This window comes from Sinocyclocheilus grahami, unplaced genomic scaffold (genome assembly GCF_001515645.1).
Source record: "Sinocyclocheilus grahami isolate Dianchi unplaced genomic scaffold, SAMN03320097.WGS_v1.1 scaffold67.1, whole genome shotgun sequence".
Lineage (NCBI taxonomy): Eukaryota > Metazoa > Chordata > Actinopteri > Cypriniformes > Cyprinidae > Sinocyclocheilus > Sinocyclocheilus grahami.
The window spans coordinates 159,042-172,111 of NW_015505246.1; the positions used below are offsets into that span (position 1 = coordinate 159,042).

The 13,070-nt window shown below is 40.3% G+C and overlaps 1 protein-coding gene across 1 annotated transcript in view; it reads left to right on the forward strand.

Moving 5' to 3' along the window:
• Positions 1-13,070, forward strand: part of col7a1 (collagen, type VII, alpha 1) — a 92,990-nt gene that overhangs the window by 33,332 nt on the left and 46,588 nt on the right. The window contains exons 28-56 of the mRNA XM_016272084.1: positions 1,628-1,771; positions 1,892-2,067; positions 2,285-2,314; positions 2,435-2,461; positions 2,571-2,615; positions 2,734-2,835; positions 2,940-3,002; positions 5,478-5,513; positions 5,597-5,650; positions 5,791-5,862; positions 5,997-6,110; positions 7,517-7,543; positions 8,178-8,231; positions 8,395-8,466; positions 8,599-8,658; positions 8,743-8,778; positions 8,904-8,948; positions 9,163-9,198; positions 9,302-9,346; positions 9,439-9,474; positions 9,589-9,624; positions 9,718-9,753; positions 9,940-10,011; positions 10,275-10,334; positions 10,525-10,560; positions 10,676-10,756; positions 11,186-11,221; positions 11,305-11,349; positions 11,434-11,505. Of these exons, the coding sequence (XP_016127570.1) occupies positions 1,628-1,771; positions 1,892-2,067; positions 2,285-2,314; positions 2,435-2,461; positions 2,571-2,615; positions 2,734-2,835; positions 2,940-3,002; positions 5,478-5,513; positions 5,597-5,650; positions 5,791-5,862; positions 5,997-6,110; positions 7,517-7,543; positions 8,178-8,231; positions 8,395-8,466; positions 8,599-8,658; positions 8,743-8,778; positions 8,904-8,948; positions 9,163-9,198; positions 9,302-9,346; positions 9,439-9,474; positions 9,589-9,624; positions 9,718-9,753; positions 9,940-10,011; positions 10,275-10,334; positions 10,525-10,560; positions 10,676-10,756; positions 11,186-11,221; positions 11,305-11,349; positions 11,434-11,505 (1,748 nt within the window). The remainder of the gene's footprint in view (positions 1-1,627; positions 1,772-1,891; positions 2,068-2,284; positions 2,315-2,434; positions 2,462-2,570; positions 2,616-2,733; positions 2,836-2,939; positions 3,003-5,477; positions 5,514-5,596; positions 5,651-5,790; positions 5,863-5,996; positions 6,111-7,516; positions 7,544-8,177; positions 8,232-8,394; positions 8,467-8,598; positions 8,659-8,742; positions 8,779-8,903; positions 8,949-9,162; positions 9,199-9,301; positions 9,347-9,438; positions 9,475-9,588; positions 9,625-9,717; positions 9,754-9,939; positions 10,012-10,274; positions 10,335-10,524; positions 10,561-10,675; positions 10,757-11,185; positions 11,222-11,304; positions 11,350-11,433; positions 11,506-13,070) is intronic.

Genomic DNA, 13,070 nt, shown 5'->3' on the forward strand with positions numbered 1-13,070 from the left:
CTCGTGCGGAGGGACCACCTCGATGGCCTCCTTCCTTAAGAGGAGTAACTACTTCATGTTCTAATACCCGAGCCTGCTCGGGACCCACTAGCGTGGGGGCCCCGTTGAATCGAGGCGGACGAGAACCGAACTGGATTCCGTAGCCTCTTTCTACAGTACGCAGGACCCATTGAGATACATTTGGCAGTAGCTTCCACGCTGCTAAATAATCTACTAAGGGAATCAGTCTCTCGAGACTGATCTCTAGTGTGCCCCCCATGTCGTCTGCTAGGAATACTAAACCACAGCCTGCTTGGGGCAGGACCCAATGAAGCACACTTGGCAGGGGCTCCCACACCGCCAGGTGACCTCTTAAGGGAACCAGTCTCGCGAGACTGGCTTGTAGTGCACTTAGAGCAGCTAGCTCAGTGCCCTGAAGCAGCGGACTGGCAGGGGACGGCCGTACTAGCTGCTCTAGATACCTCCGTAGAGGTAGCGAGCCTCTTAGTACCGCTATGCGCCCTCTCCACGGGGGGGAAGTACCGCAGCGCGGGCTTCCGAACCCCGAGAGCGGGCGCCGGATCTGGTGATTAGCAGATCCATACGCGAAACCCACGAGCACAGCCGCCGCTCCACCTCGGCGAAAGCGGGGCCGGCACCGCGAGGAACGCTAGTGAAGGCTCCCTCCTCAAAGAGAGCCCTCTGAGAGCGAAGCAAGGCAGTAACAACTATGCTTCGCTCTCAAGCAAACCACGCACAGGCTGGTGTGTCCCCACTCGTGATATAACATTATCTTTGAGCAGGGAGGAACACACAACCTACAACGTGGCTTGCTCTCGCCCTTGAAATGCTTTGTCCTTGCATGAGCTTAGACATAGCTGGAGCTTATGGACTTTTGACAGACAACAATAAATATGACTGACACACGCACAGAGCGCTTTGCTGAATGACAGAAAGCTGACGCTGGCTCCGCCGCACGTGCTTTTATAGCTTCCCGGTCATGACGTCATCCGCCGTGACATCCCGCTCAGCTATTGGACTGATTTCACATGTGATTCAGAGCGTGGGTCACTGAAGGCATTCCCCTAGCGTTCTCGACGCAGCTCGAGTTCCTGAAGAGGAACTTGAAATTGCATCATATGACCCCTTTAATAAAAAGACCAAGTGAACAAAGAACAGGAAACACTGGGAAACAAAGAACCAAAACACAGGCAGACAACGGCATAATAACATTCAACAACTGACCAAGCACAAGTGAAACGCAAGGGCTATTTATACACAGGAGAACAAGCTCACAAGAAAACAAGGGGCGTGGTAAATGGGGAAACACCTGGGGAACCTAATCACGGGGAACCAATACACAAATGGACTACAAACAGACTACAAACAAGGCACAGGAAGTACTTCAACATAAAAGTCCAGACAAGGCACAGAGAACATGTAACAGTAGTGCAATAATTTCTTAATATTAAATCCATCCAAAATTAAAAGCAGTGCAATAAAATACATATGAAACCTTTACAATTTTTAATATATATATTTAAGTTTTATTTGCAACAATTGCAAGCATGTACTGTACATATTTGACATTCCGGTGACATTATTATATGAATGTGAGTGTGCTAATATTTTCTGCTTTTATGTGTAGGCCAGGCAATGACATACGCACGTCAGTTTTTGCTGAGCGCACCAGCAGGTCGGAGGTATAGTGTTCCCGGGGTGGTTGTTATTATCGCAGACGAGAAGTCAACCGATGATCTTAGCCAGCCCGCTGCTGCTGTTAGAGCTGATGGTAAGCCACACAAAATCAGCCCCAGCACATTAATGTACACACAAACAGAGCAAACCATCCCGGCTCCTCTGTCCCATGTCCATAAGAGTGAGTTAGCACTGTAATAACTCTGTCCCTCAGGTGTGACAGTGTTGGCGGTAGGAATTGGACGTGCAGACTCTAGAGAGCTGCGTTCGGCAGTGACAGATGGCAGCACTCAGAATCTTCTCAATGCTCAAGACGCAAATCAGCTCTCTGGTCTCCACCCTGACCTGGCAGACCTCCTCTGTGGCCTTGCACGCGGGACTAGTGTCACGGTCAGATAAAATCCATCCATCGAGCTGTCATAAATGTCGTGTCATCATTTTTTTTTTATTATGATGCTTGCTTTGCCTGTCAAGCTCACCAGATTCATGATACAGCAGAAGGTTTTTTTATATTATGGTGGTTTCAAACCTTATTGATAGTATTTATTGATACGAAGAGAAGACTAGGTGCAGTAAAGACTGATTTTGATTTGTTGTTTCCTTTTAGCCAGGGCCTTGTACCGTACAGTGTCCACAAGTAAGTGCGTACTTAAAAGACTAACACATACAGAAACACCAAGACATAATTACATATTTGTGTTTACATTTGTACATCTATATGCACCTCACAAGAGATTGACCTGTGTCTTTGTTGCAGGGTGCTAAAGGGGAACCGGGTCAGAAGGTAATAATTGTAGTTGTATATAATAACTCCAAGTTGGCTTGTTGGAGTTGATAATTGCTGTAATTTTCTGGTGAAATGTTGATGCATCTTGTCTTTTGTGTCTATATAGGGTGAGAGTGGCAGAGATGGAGTGGATGGAAGAAAAGGCGAGTCTGTAAGTTAATCTGCATGCACATTTAGCTCTGTTTGTTCATCTAAACTGTGGGATTCATTAATTAATTATTGCTCAAGTAAATGTCTGTCTGATTGTGTGTGTGTGTGTTTTTAAATAGGGTCGTGATGGTTTACCCGGTCGTGAGGGCCTCAGAGGACCAGAGGGGCCACCAGGTCAACCAGGCAGTGGTCTGGGAGTGAGAGGAGAGAAAGGCGAGAGAGTAAGTGGCACTTAAATATGAATACACACATACGTATATGCACACAGATCACAAGTGTTGATATGCTCTCTCTTTCTCTATTTGTTTCCCTCCATCTTTTTCAGGGTTTCCCAGGACTGGATGGCAGTCCAGGTGTTCCAGGTCGTCCTGGTGCAGTTGGATTACCAGTAAGAATGAAATCATGAGTAATTGTATTAAATGGTACTGTTAAAACAGGTATTTGGATATACTGTATGCACATCCATATACATAGCATAATAATCAGGGCAGTATTTATCAAGCCTCTGAGAATTACTCTCAAGAACGCTGCTAAGAATTGACTTAAGTGTAAAAAAACTTCTTGGCTCAAAGCTGCGCTTAAAAGTTAGTTATCAAACATCTCAGTCGTAATTTAAGCGAAGTGTAGGTTGACGACATCGTGTATCGACGATAGTCAGAGATATCGCCTGTTGCTGATTTCTTTGACAACAGCAAGACGATTATTATATTGCTATTATCCGTCAAAAATATAGGCGCCTATCTTTAGTGATGCAGCGCGGAGAGCCGCTTCAGAAACTTGCCACGGTGGGGCTGGTGAGTAGCCGTGATCAGCTCCGGTGGCCGTGTCAGAGCCGTAACGCACTGCAGACGTGTGCAGTGTAAATAAGGGGTAAGACATTTATTCATGATACATTGTAGGTATAGCTTCACTGATTATAACGGGAGTCGGGAGTGTTTTTAAAGAGCATAATACTCGCGCTAGACTGAAGTCAGTTATGATGTTCTTTGGTAATGTAAATATTCTTTGCTCGTTTCTGTTTGAATAACTGAGGAAATGTAACTGTTTTATTAACTGCTCGTCGTCAAACATTTCAAGAACATTCTTCCTCTCCTGAAAGATTCGCGCACATCTCTGTCTCCTCAGCGCCATCACAAGCCCCTACTGGCAACTCCTAACCACTTGAGAGACCTCTCGAGCTGTCTTAAATAACTGGGAGAGAAAGAGTGATTCTTAGCTTTAAGAAATCTGATAACTTGCTTTTATACTTAAGTTTGAAAGTAGGAGTAAATTTAATGAATTCTCAGCACTTAAAGGGGTCATATGATGCTGCTAAAAAGAACATTATTTTGTGTATTTGGTGTAATGAAATGTGTTTATGCGGTTTAAAGTAAAAAAAAACACATTATTTTCCACATACTCCTCTACATTATTGTTTCTTCTCTATGCCCCGCCTTTCTGAAACTCGTTGATTTTTACAAAGCTCAACGGTCTGAAAAGTGAGGTGTGCTCTGATTGGCCAGCTATCCAGTGCGTTGTGATTGGCTGAATACCTCAAGCGTGTGACAGAAATGTTACGCCCCTTACCATACTGTGACGCTCTGTCCCGGCCGAAGCGACGAGACAAAAACATTTAAACCCATTATAAATGAGGCATTTGTTGCATCCAGTGGGGACATAATTACGGATTATAATGACTTATACTGTCTTTTTATGCGTTGCATCGCGCTGTGTAAACATAAAACCATGCATTTGTGATCGGAGAAATTACAAACAAGCGCGCTACTCTACACTGCTCAAAACTCGCGTTTGAATCATCAGTGGCAAATCCTTTAAATATGAAAACGTACTTACAGACTGTGAGTCAGAACAGCCGGCATTGTAGTCTACTCTCCCAGGATCAGGAAACAGTCCTCCATAAAGCTGCACACATTTGAATATTTGGGTTGAACTGTTCTGGAACAGTGTTGTAAATACAACTTAACCACTGATTTCTTGTCGTGTCCTCTTTTGGAAGGACAAACAAAGTAGTTTCGCTTTCACAACGAAACGCACAGCATCACACACGGCGGGCTTGAGAACAGCTCTAGGCATGACGAAGCGGATATCATCCTCTTTTGGAAGGCCAAACAAAGTAGTTTCGCTTTCACAACGAAACGCACAGCATCACACACGGCGGGCTTGAGAACAGCTCTAGGCATGACGAAGCGGATATCATCCTCTTTTGGAAGGCCAAACAAAGTAGTTTCGCTTTCACAACGAAACGCACAGCATCACACACGGCGGGCTTGAGAACAGCTCTAGGCATGACGAAGCGGATATCATCCTCTTTTGGAAGGCCAAACAAAGTAGTTTCGCTTTCACAACGAAACACACAGCATCTCCACAACATAGCGCCGGCGGCAACAATGATACTAGAGCGAGAATAAAAGTTACGTCATCTTTCTTTGGGTGAACATTTGGGCGGTGTTATACAAATATTCCCACATGGTGACTTAGACATGTGGGGGCGTGTTAGAACGAGCCAATTTAGGTAGGCCTGGTTGACTCTTAACTTTTATAAAGAATATCTCTTTGGATTTGAGACTTTAGTCTATGCAATTTTACAGATCTTCTTTATGCACCAAGAGCTTGTAACACTCCAAAGAAAAAGGAAAAATTGAAATTGCATCATATGACCCCTTTAAGACTAAAATGTCACTTTGAGAAGCTTGATAAATACGGTCCCAGGTCTGGATGCATGCTAAAAACTCTTAATCTCGTAATTTCTCTTAATTAATCTCTTACTTTAATCCTCTTTAGTGCAGTGCCACTTAAAATATTAAAGCTAAAAAGATCTCATGAATTGATTTATAACATGGGTTATTTATCTGATGTCATTCAGGGCATTCAGGGATTATCAGGTGTGACAGGAGACCCTGTGAGTACTCATTAACATACTGTACATGTGTAGACAAACATACACAAACACTTATTAAATGTTTTGTCTGTTTTGTTTTACAGGGAGAACCAGGCATTTCAGGCCCTCATGGATTAAAGGGAGAGAAAGGTGAAAGGGTAAGAGTGATATTAAAATTAATCTTTAACTGCTCTACTCTACCCCTTGATTTAGCATTTCATTTATTAATTAACTTTTACAGCATTTACAGCAAGAGCTTCAATTGTTTGGTTCAAGAAATTATATGTTTTTACTACAGGGGGAACCTGGATCTGCTTTTGGAGGAGGTTTACCGGGCCGTAAAGGAGAGCCAGGAATCCCAGGGATCCCTGTAAGAAACACAAGAAAATCACTCTCACCTGCACAATGACAAGAAAGAAGCATATACATGTACAAGTTCTTCATGTCATCAAGTAAACAACAGGGTTATTACATTACCTATTTTATGTCTTTCTTTCCTTTTAGGGCACTCCTAGTCGTCCAGGTGTGGATGGGGCGAAGGGAGAGCCAGGTGCACGAGGTCTGTCCGGACAGGATGGCCGCCCTGGGTTGCCAGGCACTGCTGGACTTTCTATTAAGGTCAAAATCCATGACATTTCAATCACTTATAACATAAACAAACCAAACAACAGACAATGTCCATCTTTTACAATGCTAGTGAAAAAAAAAAGTAAAAGGAAAGGAGAAGAAAAAAAAAAAACATGTGCCTTATAACATACCAAAACTCTAGATATTACTTAGAGACATCAATAAAGTATTTGTTACGGGGCTGACGAGACGTGAGACTTGCGGATCCATTCGCAGAGCTTTATTAGACACAGACGTGGTCATACAGCAGGCATGGGTCAGATGAGGGCAAACAGGTATATGGTGGGCAAAACACAAGAATAGTCCTAGAGCTAGCACAGGTCGACGATCGGCAGACAGAATCAAAAGGGGCAAGACAAAAGGGGTGAATCCAGGGAACCAGGCGAAGATCAGAAACCGGGAAGGCTAAGGCTAAGGCAAATGACTAGGGCTAAGGCAAACGACTAGGGCTAAGGCTATGGCTAAGGCTAAGGCTATGACAAACGACTAGGGCTATGGCAAGGGCTCCGTAAGGTAGCTATCTCTAGGAGAGTGATAAATGCTGAAACAATACTCGGCAGAGGGAAGGGATCAGAGTGAGTGTTAAATAGTGAGGGAGTGATATGAAACAGCTGGGTGCAATCAGTGTAAACAGGTGTGTGCAATTCGTGCTGAGTGCAATCAGTGCAATGCATGATGGGAAATGTAGTCCGGGGTGCTATGCAACAGTTTGTGTGGTGCGAGAGTCAATGAAAAGGAAAGTTCATGGACCGGATTCGTGACAGTATTATTGATGTCTTTTATTTTTTTTATTTTTTATTATTAAGTAATAACTATCCAGGTATGTAGTCCAAACTTCAGTAGACATGTGAGTAACACAAGTTAAAAATTCTAAGGGAATCATTTACCTAATAATCTTGTGCCATCCTCCATTGCCTTTTCTGCTAAAGGTGTCTCTAAATGTGCAGTATGCATGCCCCTGTCCCTGGCCCTGTTTGAGTGATGAGTAGTTCGCTGTGAACTCATGCCATTGTGGACTTTGGGCATATTGAGGGTCTTAATGGCCAAGTTGAAGAACGCAACACTTATCTATATATGTATTCATGAGCTCACTCACCTTTCTTTAGGCATTGTGTGAGGTTAGAGGTCAAAATAAAAATGATCGATCTACAGTAAAACATCTGCACAGCAGTCAAATTAACCAAATATCTATCAGTACACAGAGATAATCTCACCGCCATGTTTGTTTTCTTATTTTAACCCAGCTATGAAAATATGTGAACGTGCCACTGGCATTTTTATCTAGATCGATATTGTTATGCAGTATTATTCATTGTTTTCACTGTTTGAAGTTTCACGTATACCTTCAGCCAATCATGTACCTGTCTGTTTTTGTGTTTCATTTAATTTTCCTGCAGGGTGAAAAAGGCAGCCTTGGTGAGAGGGTGAGTTGTTATAAATTCTTCTTCAAAAGAAACCAGGGAAGGCTTCTCCAAAAAAAAAAAGAGAGAGAGAAAAATAATTGCTAGTATAACAATAAAACAGAGCAAATATTATAAAATAAGACATCAAATGGTGTATAAACTACTATATTTTAATAGAATCAGTTATTTTAGATGTAACCATATGAAGCAAATTTTTTGTCTATTTGTAAGCATATGTTAGTAAATGTGCAGAAATATTGTATTGATTGCATGTTGATAGTCCCAAGTGTAAGGTACATGGTCTTTTTATATACCTTTAACCTAGAATCCATGTAATCAGATGGAATGTAAATTTACACTAATAAAAAAAGAAAATGCCTAATTTCAGAAGTCCACCACACACTACTCATATAAATGAAATTATTTTTTATGCATTTCTAGGGAATTTAAAAGCAATAATCCATTATTTCTTGATGTGGAGAAGCAAGTACTCTAACATTTCATTAAAACGTCCCATGTTGTTTAAGGATTCAGCAAGGGCAAAGTAATCTAATGCACCACGAGAACTCTAATGGCATACTAATACAATGTGTAAAGACAATCAGTCACATTTCTTGAACATAAATGTGTTCTTCTGTCTTATTCTGATTAACAGGGTCCTCCCGGAGTGGGTAGTGGGGTAGCTGCTAAAGGAGATGCCGGTGAACCTGTGAGTGTCTCCATTATCCATGCCAAAGTGACAGTGTAAATGGATGTTAATGTGTGTATCTGTGTTTCTGTGTGAGTGCTGCTGTAAATTGGTCATGTGTACTTCAATGTGTGTTTTTGAGTTTTTATCACATGCACCGAATGGTATTTGTGTGTATTTTCAGGGAAGTCCTGGATCGCCTGGTTCTCAGGGCCCACGAGGACTGACTGGACAAAAAGGAGCCAAAGGAGAATCTGTATGTTTTTCTGCCATTATTTTTTTTACATTGCTCGTAAGCTATTTTTTGTTTGTGTTTTGTAAAATGTAAGCATTGCTTGTCCATGAATGTATTTCCTTGACCTGGCCTGTTTATATGATTGTGTTGCAGGGTGAGAGTATTGAGGGTAAACCAGGCCCCCAAGGAAACACCGGAGACCCTGGTGATCGGGTATGAAATGCTTTCACTAATATATTTCATGGTTGCTCTAACATTCCTCCTCATTTTTTTTTAATTCGTGGATTTTTGTTTCAGGGTCCCCGAGGACCTCCTGGTGAAATTGGAAGTAAGGTAAAGAACAGAAGTCAGTGCATGACTTTATTGTGGCTTGTGTCATCAAGGTACAATGAACACACTTTCTGAATGCATAATCTATGAATCAGTTGATGAAGTTTTGTTTTTTATTGTTTTTTCAGGGTGATCGAGGACAGACTGGACCACCTGGTTCAGATGGTGCCAAGGTGACTATTTGTCTATGCATGATCGGAAGCCTCTCTTTATAAATGTTTCTAGATTTGTACTATATCCCTTGTGCTCTTTAGTGTTCCCCAGGGTTATTTCGAAGCATTTTAAGGTGTTTAAGCAATTCTTAACAATGATTTTACAAAAATGTAGCTATTTAAATGTTTAATTTCATTTTGATATCATCCTTTGTATAATTCTGATGTTTTTTAGGGAGACAGAGGCCTTTCAGGTCCAGCAGGAGACAAGGTGAGCCCTTAAGCTACGATGCATAAAGCATTGATGCATATTCTTATTAGAGAGCTGTGGGTTATGCTATGCTTGTTTGTGTCTGGTTTTGTTTGTATGCTAGGGAGATAAAGGTTCAGCAGGCCCCCCTGGACCTCAAGGACTGAGGGTGAGTGGCTGCACAAGCCATGATAAGTCACAAAACATGTGAAAATGTATGAGTGTACATGCATGCTGTAAATTATGTATATGTGCCTTCAGGGATTTCCAGGGAGTAGTGGCCTTCCTGGAGAAAAGGTAAGATAAGATTTCAGCATTATTCTCAGATATCTACTTTATTTTGTACTTGTACTGTAATTTTATTAATTAATTAATTAATTAATTTATATATGTGTCTCTGTCTGCTTTAAGGGTGCTGAGGGTGGAAAAGGGCAACCAGGAAGCTGTGTAAGACCAGAATAGTAATGCTTTTAAATTCATATGAACATTTGATTTAATTTGTAATGGTCCTCTTGACATTTTTCCCTGTGGCTTTTTTAGGACTGTCAAGGTTCATTTGGGAAGAAAGGAGAGCGGGTATGACTTTTGAGAACAATGCGGAGACTCTGTCTATGTCAGATAACAGTATTTCTGTTTTATTCTTATGTTAAGTCCTTTTTTATATTAACATTCAAATGGTACAAACCCACTCAAATCTGATTTTTACTGTTGAAGTTCCATTCAAAACTTCAACTATTTTAACTCTTCCTTTTCTTCCTATAGGGTGAAAGGGGCCTCCCAGGTCCTGATGGCGGTAAAGGTATTGAAGGAGATGCAGGACAAAAAGGGGAAAGGGTGAGTTTTGTGAATGAATGAAGGTGTTCATCTGGGAAATGTCTGACTGGATGTGATAGTGAGGACATTTTAAAATAGAAATTACACTTACACTTCAAATTGAGTTTACAAGTTTATCACACATACTTGTGAAATAAAAGCTTTTATTATTATTATTATTATAAATTTATAATATAATAATAAAAATAATTTATAAGATTGATTTCAAGGTACATCTGAAATTGTCAAATCGTATGATTGGAACTTTCTAATCTATTCCACAGGGTGCCCCTGGAGCAGGACAGCCTGGCCAACCTGGACCTAAAGGGGACCAGGGTGATCGGGTAAGTTTGTCTTCATACACTATATAAACTAGATTTGCATTTCCAGATGAAAATGCCAGAGTTTATAAGGCAGTAGAAGTATTAAGGTAAAGCTTCAGTTTTAGGCTTTGGTTTTACATAATTGAAATACAGAATCAGCTGCTGTTGTATAAATCATAATATTTAACATACTGCTTATTTATTTAAACAGGGTCTCACTGGATTGTCTGGAAAACCTGGTTTGAAGGTAAAGTAAAAACTCACTCCAGTGACTCCAGAGCATATGTTCATGCAAATGACTCAGCATTAGCCTGAATAAGTTGTCATACATTGCACCCTGTCTTTTCTCTGTGTGATTCTAGGGCAGTCAAGGTGACCTGGGGGAGAGAGGGGAGGCAGGAAGTCCTGGTCCACAGGGGCCCATGGGCTCCAGAGGGAAGGATGTGAGAGTCTGCACCCATTTGTACATGAACTAAAACTACTTAAAGCTGCTTCTAACAACTTCATCTGCAACTAATGCTCATCAACTAACATTTTTGTTAGGCATAAGTGTGTCACCCTTAACATATCAGGTGTTTTGAAAGTTAGCTCTTTCTACTTTAGCCTTATAAATAATCTGCTTTGGGAATGAGATTTATTCAGTGCTTTTTTAAAAACATTTAACTTTCTTGTTTTTCTTCTAACATCTCTCTTTCTTACTGAAGTAACAAGTAGTCAAGGTAATCCTTGTCTTCCGATTCTGCTCCACACTTGCTTAAAGCTACTGTATTTGTACATCATTCATGACATTGTAATTATTTTAGTGAATAATTAACATAGCTAAGTACAGTAACTATTGTCTGGAAGTCTGATCTGTTATTTTGTTTCTGTAGGGACTAAACGGAAACAAAGGAGAGGATGGCATTCCAGTGAGTTTTTTTTCATCATTCCTGTATTTGTGATAATGTTTGTGTTTTGTATGTAATTTTGCTCTGTTTCTCTTGTCTCTAAGGGAGAATCAGGGTTGGCGGGTAAACCAGGGGAGAGAGGTCTAAGAGTGAGTACACAGATTTGTTATCTGATGCTGCGAATCATTGTGCTATTCCAGCGACATCCTAACAGTGGTGTTTTAATATTCCAGGGACTGCCAGGTCAACTTGGTCAACCTGGGCTAAAAGGAGACACAGGTGATCCAGGGGAAGATGGAAGAAATGTAAGACATATAGCTACCTAAATGTATTTCAGCAGAATTTTGAATGAAAGAAATTATGAAAGAACTAAATGAAATTATGTTAATACAAGGTACAACATTAAAGCACAAGGAATATGACTATCAATAGAATAGATATTACAATAGATTAATAGTGAAACAGGAATATTTAGATCCCCATTTTGTCAGCAAATATAATTTCTTTTTACATCCTTTATTTGTAGTTGCTATGAAATTATATATGGTTCCTTGTATATAACGACCTGCAATCTTAAGAGCTCAACATATTGAAATCCAGGCCCATAACAATCCGTGTATCATTCGATCATTAGTTTTTTTATTTAATATTGAAAGTAGAAAAATGAGAATACGGCTCCTTTTTCGTTTTTTTCCAAAAAACGAAAAATGAGAATTCAGCTTAAATTTTAGTTTTTCGCTCATGGGTGGAAAAATTAATAAACAGCTTGAATATTTGATTTCTACACGTGGGCGGGAATTAAACACCCCTTTCTGCTGATTGGTCAGCCGAAGATCAAACCGTGCCGTCATCAGTTCTTCCTCAGTATCACGCAGCAGAATAATAGTCCTCCACTGCTGCAGTTGTACGAATTCTTAATGCATTTATTGCAACTACATTTAATCTTTTTTCATCAAACAAACAGGCTAATGAATAGCTCGACACAACTCATACTGGGGCAGAGTCTAGACAGGGCTTTCTTCTGTGTAGATATAAATTATATTCTTTGCATCAGCTGGGCATGGCAGGGTATGATATGATAGCTGTCAAAGCCTACCCTGCTCACCCAGTAAGTATGTTTGTTTGTTTAATTAAGAAATTAATTAATTTGTTTCAAAATAAATATTTTAAACACTAAGACAAAAAGGAAAGAATAATAAATTGGCTTGGGTTGGCCTATGTTCACTCAAGAACTGTCATTCTGACTGACTACTGGAGAACAACAGATATTAAATAGCCTACTGTTAGAGTTATATAATGTAGTCTTGTGTTTTATTAAAATTGATTATAATTGATATCTCAAAAGGATATGCACTTGTGAGCAGCGTGAGCTTCTGCGCCCTCGCACTGCAACTCAAGATTTTCATAAAATATAATAACTTGCCATTTCGGTTTGTTTCTCACCAAACCCTCAGTATATCTTCAGAATGCTTGGAATATACGCCACGAGATGCATAGGATTATTTTAGACAGACATGCATCCGCTTAAAAAAAAAAAAAAGTCTCCATTCTCTGCCATTCTAGTTCACACAGTTCCAATAAATTGCGATGGGTTACATAAACTCAATAAGCAGACAGACGCGACTACAGTCAAGCGCAGACCAGTATTGAAGTGCACAGGAAATAAGCAGCATTTATATTTAAAGCAGTTGAAATTAATATTGAGTACTGATTGATGTTCACTTGGATTTTTTTCCCCATCGAGGGGAAATAACTTAATATTCTGTCATTTATAGTCGTATGGTAAAATGTATATTTTTATTTGTGTAACGTTATGTTCAAAATGACTTCAAAATGTCATGCCTTTGAAAAATAAAGAGAACAACAGAAT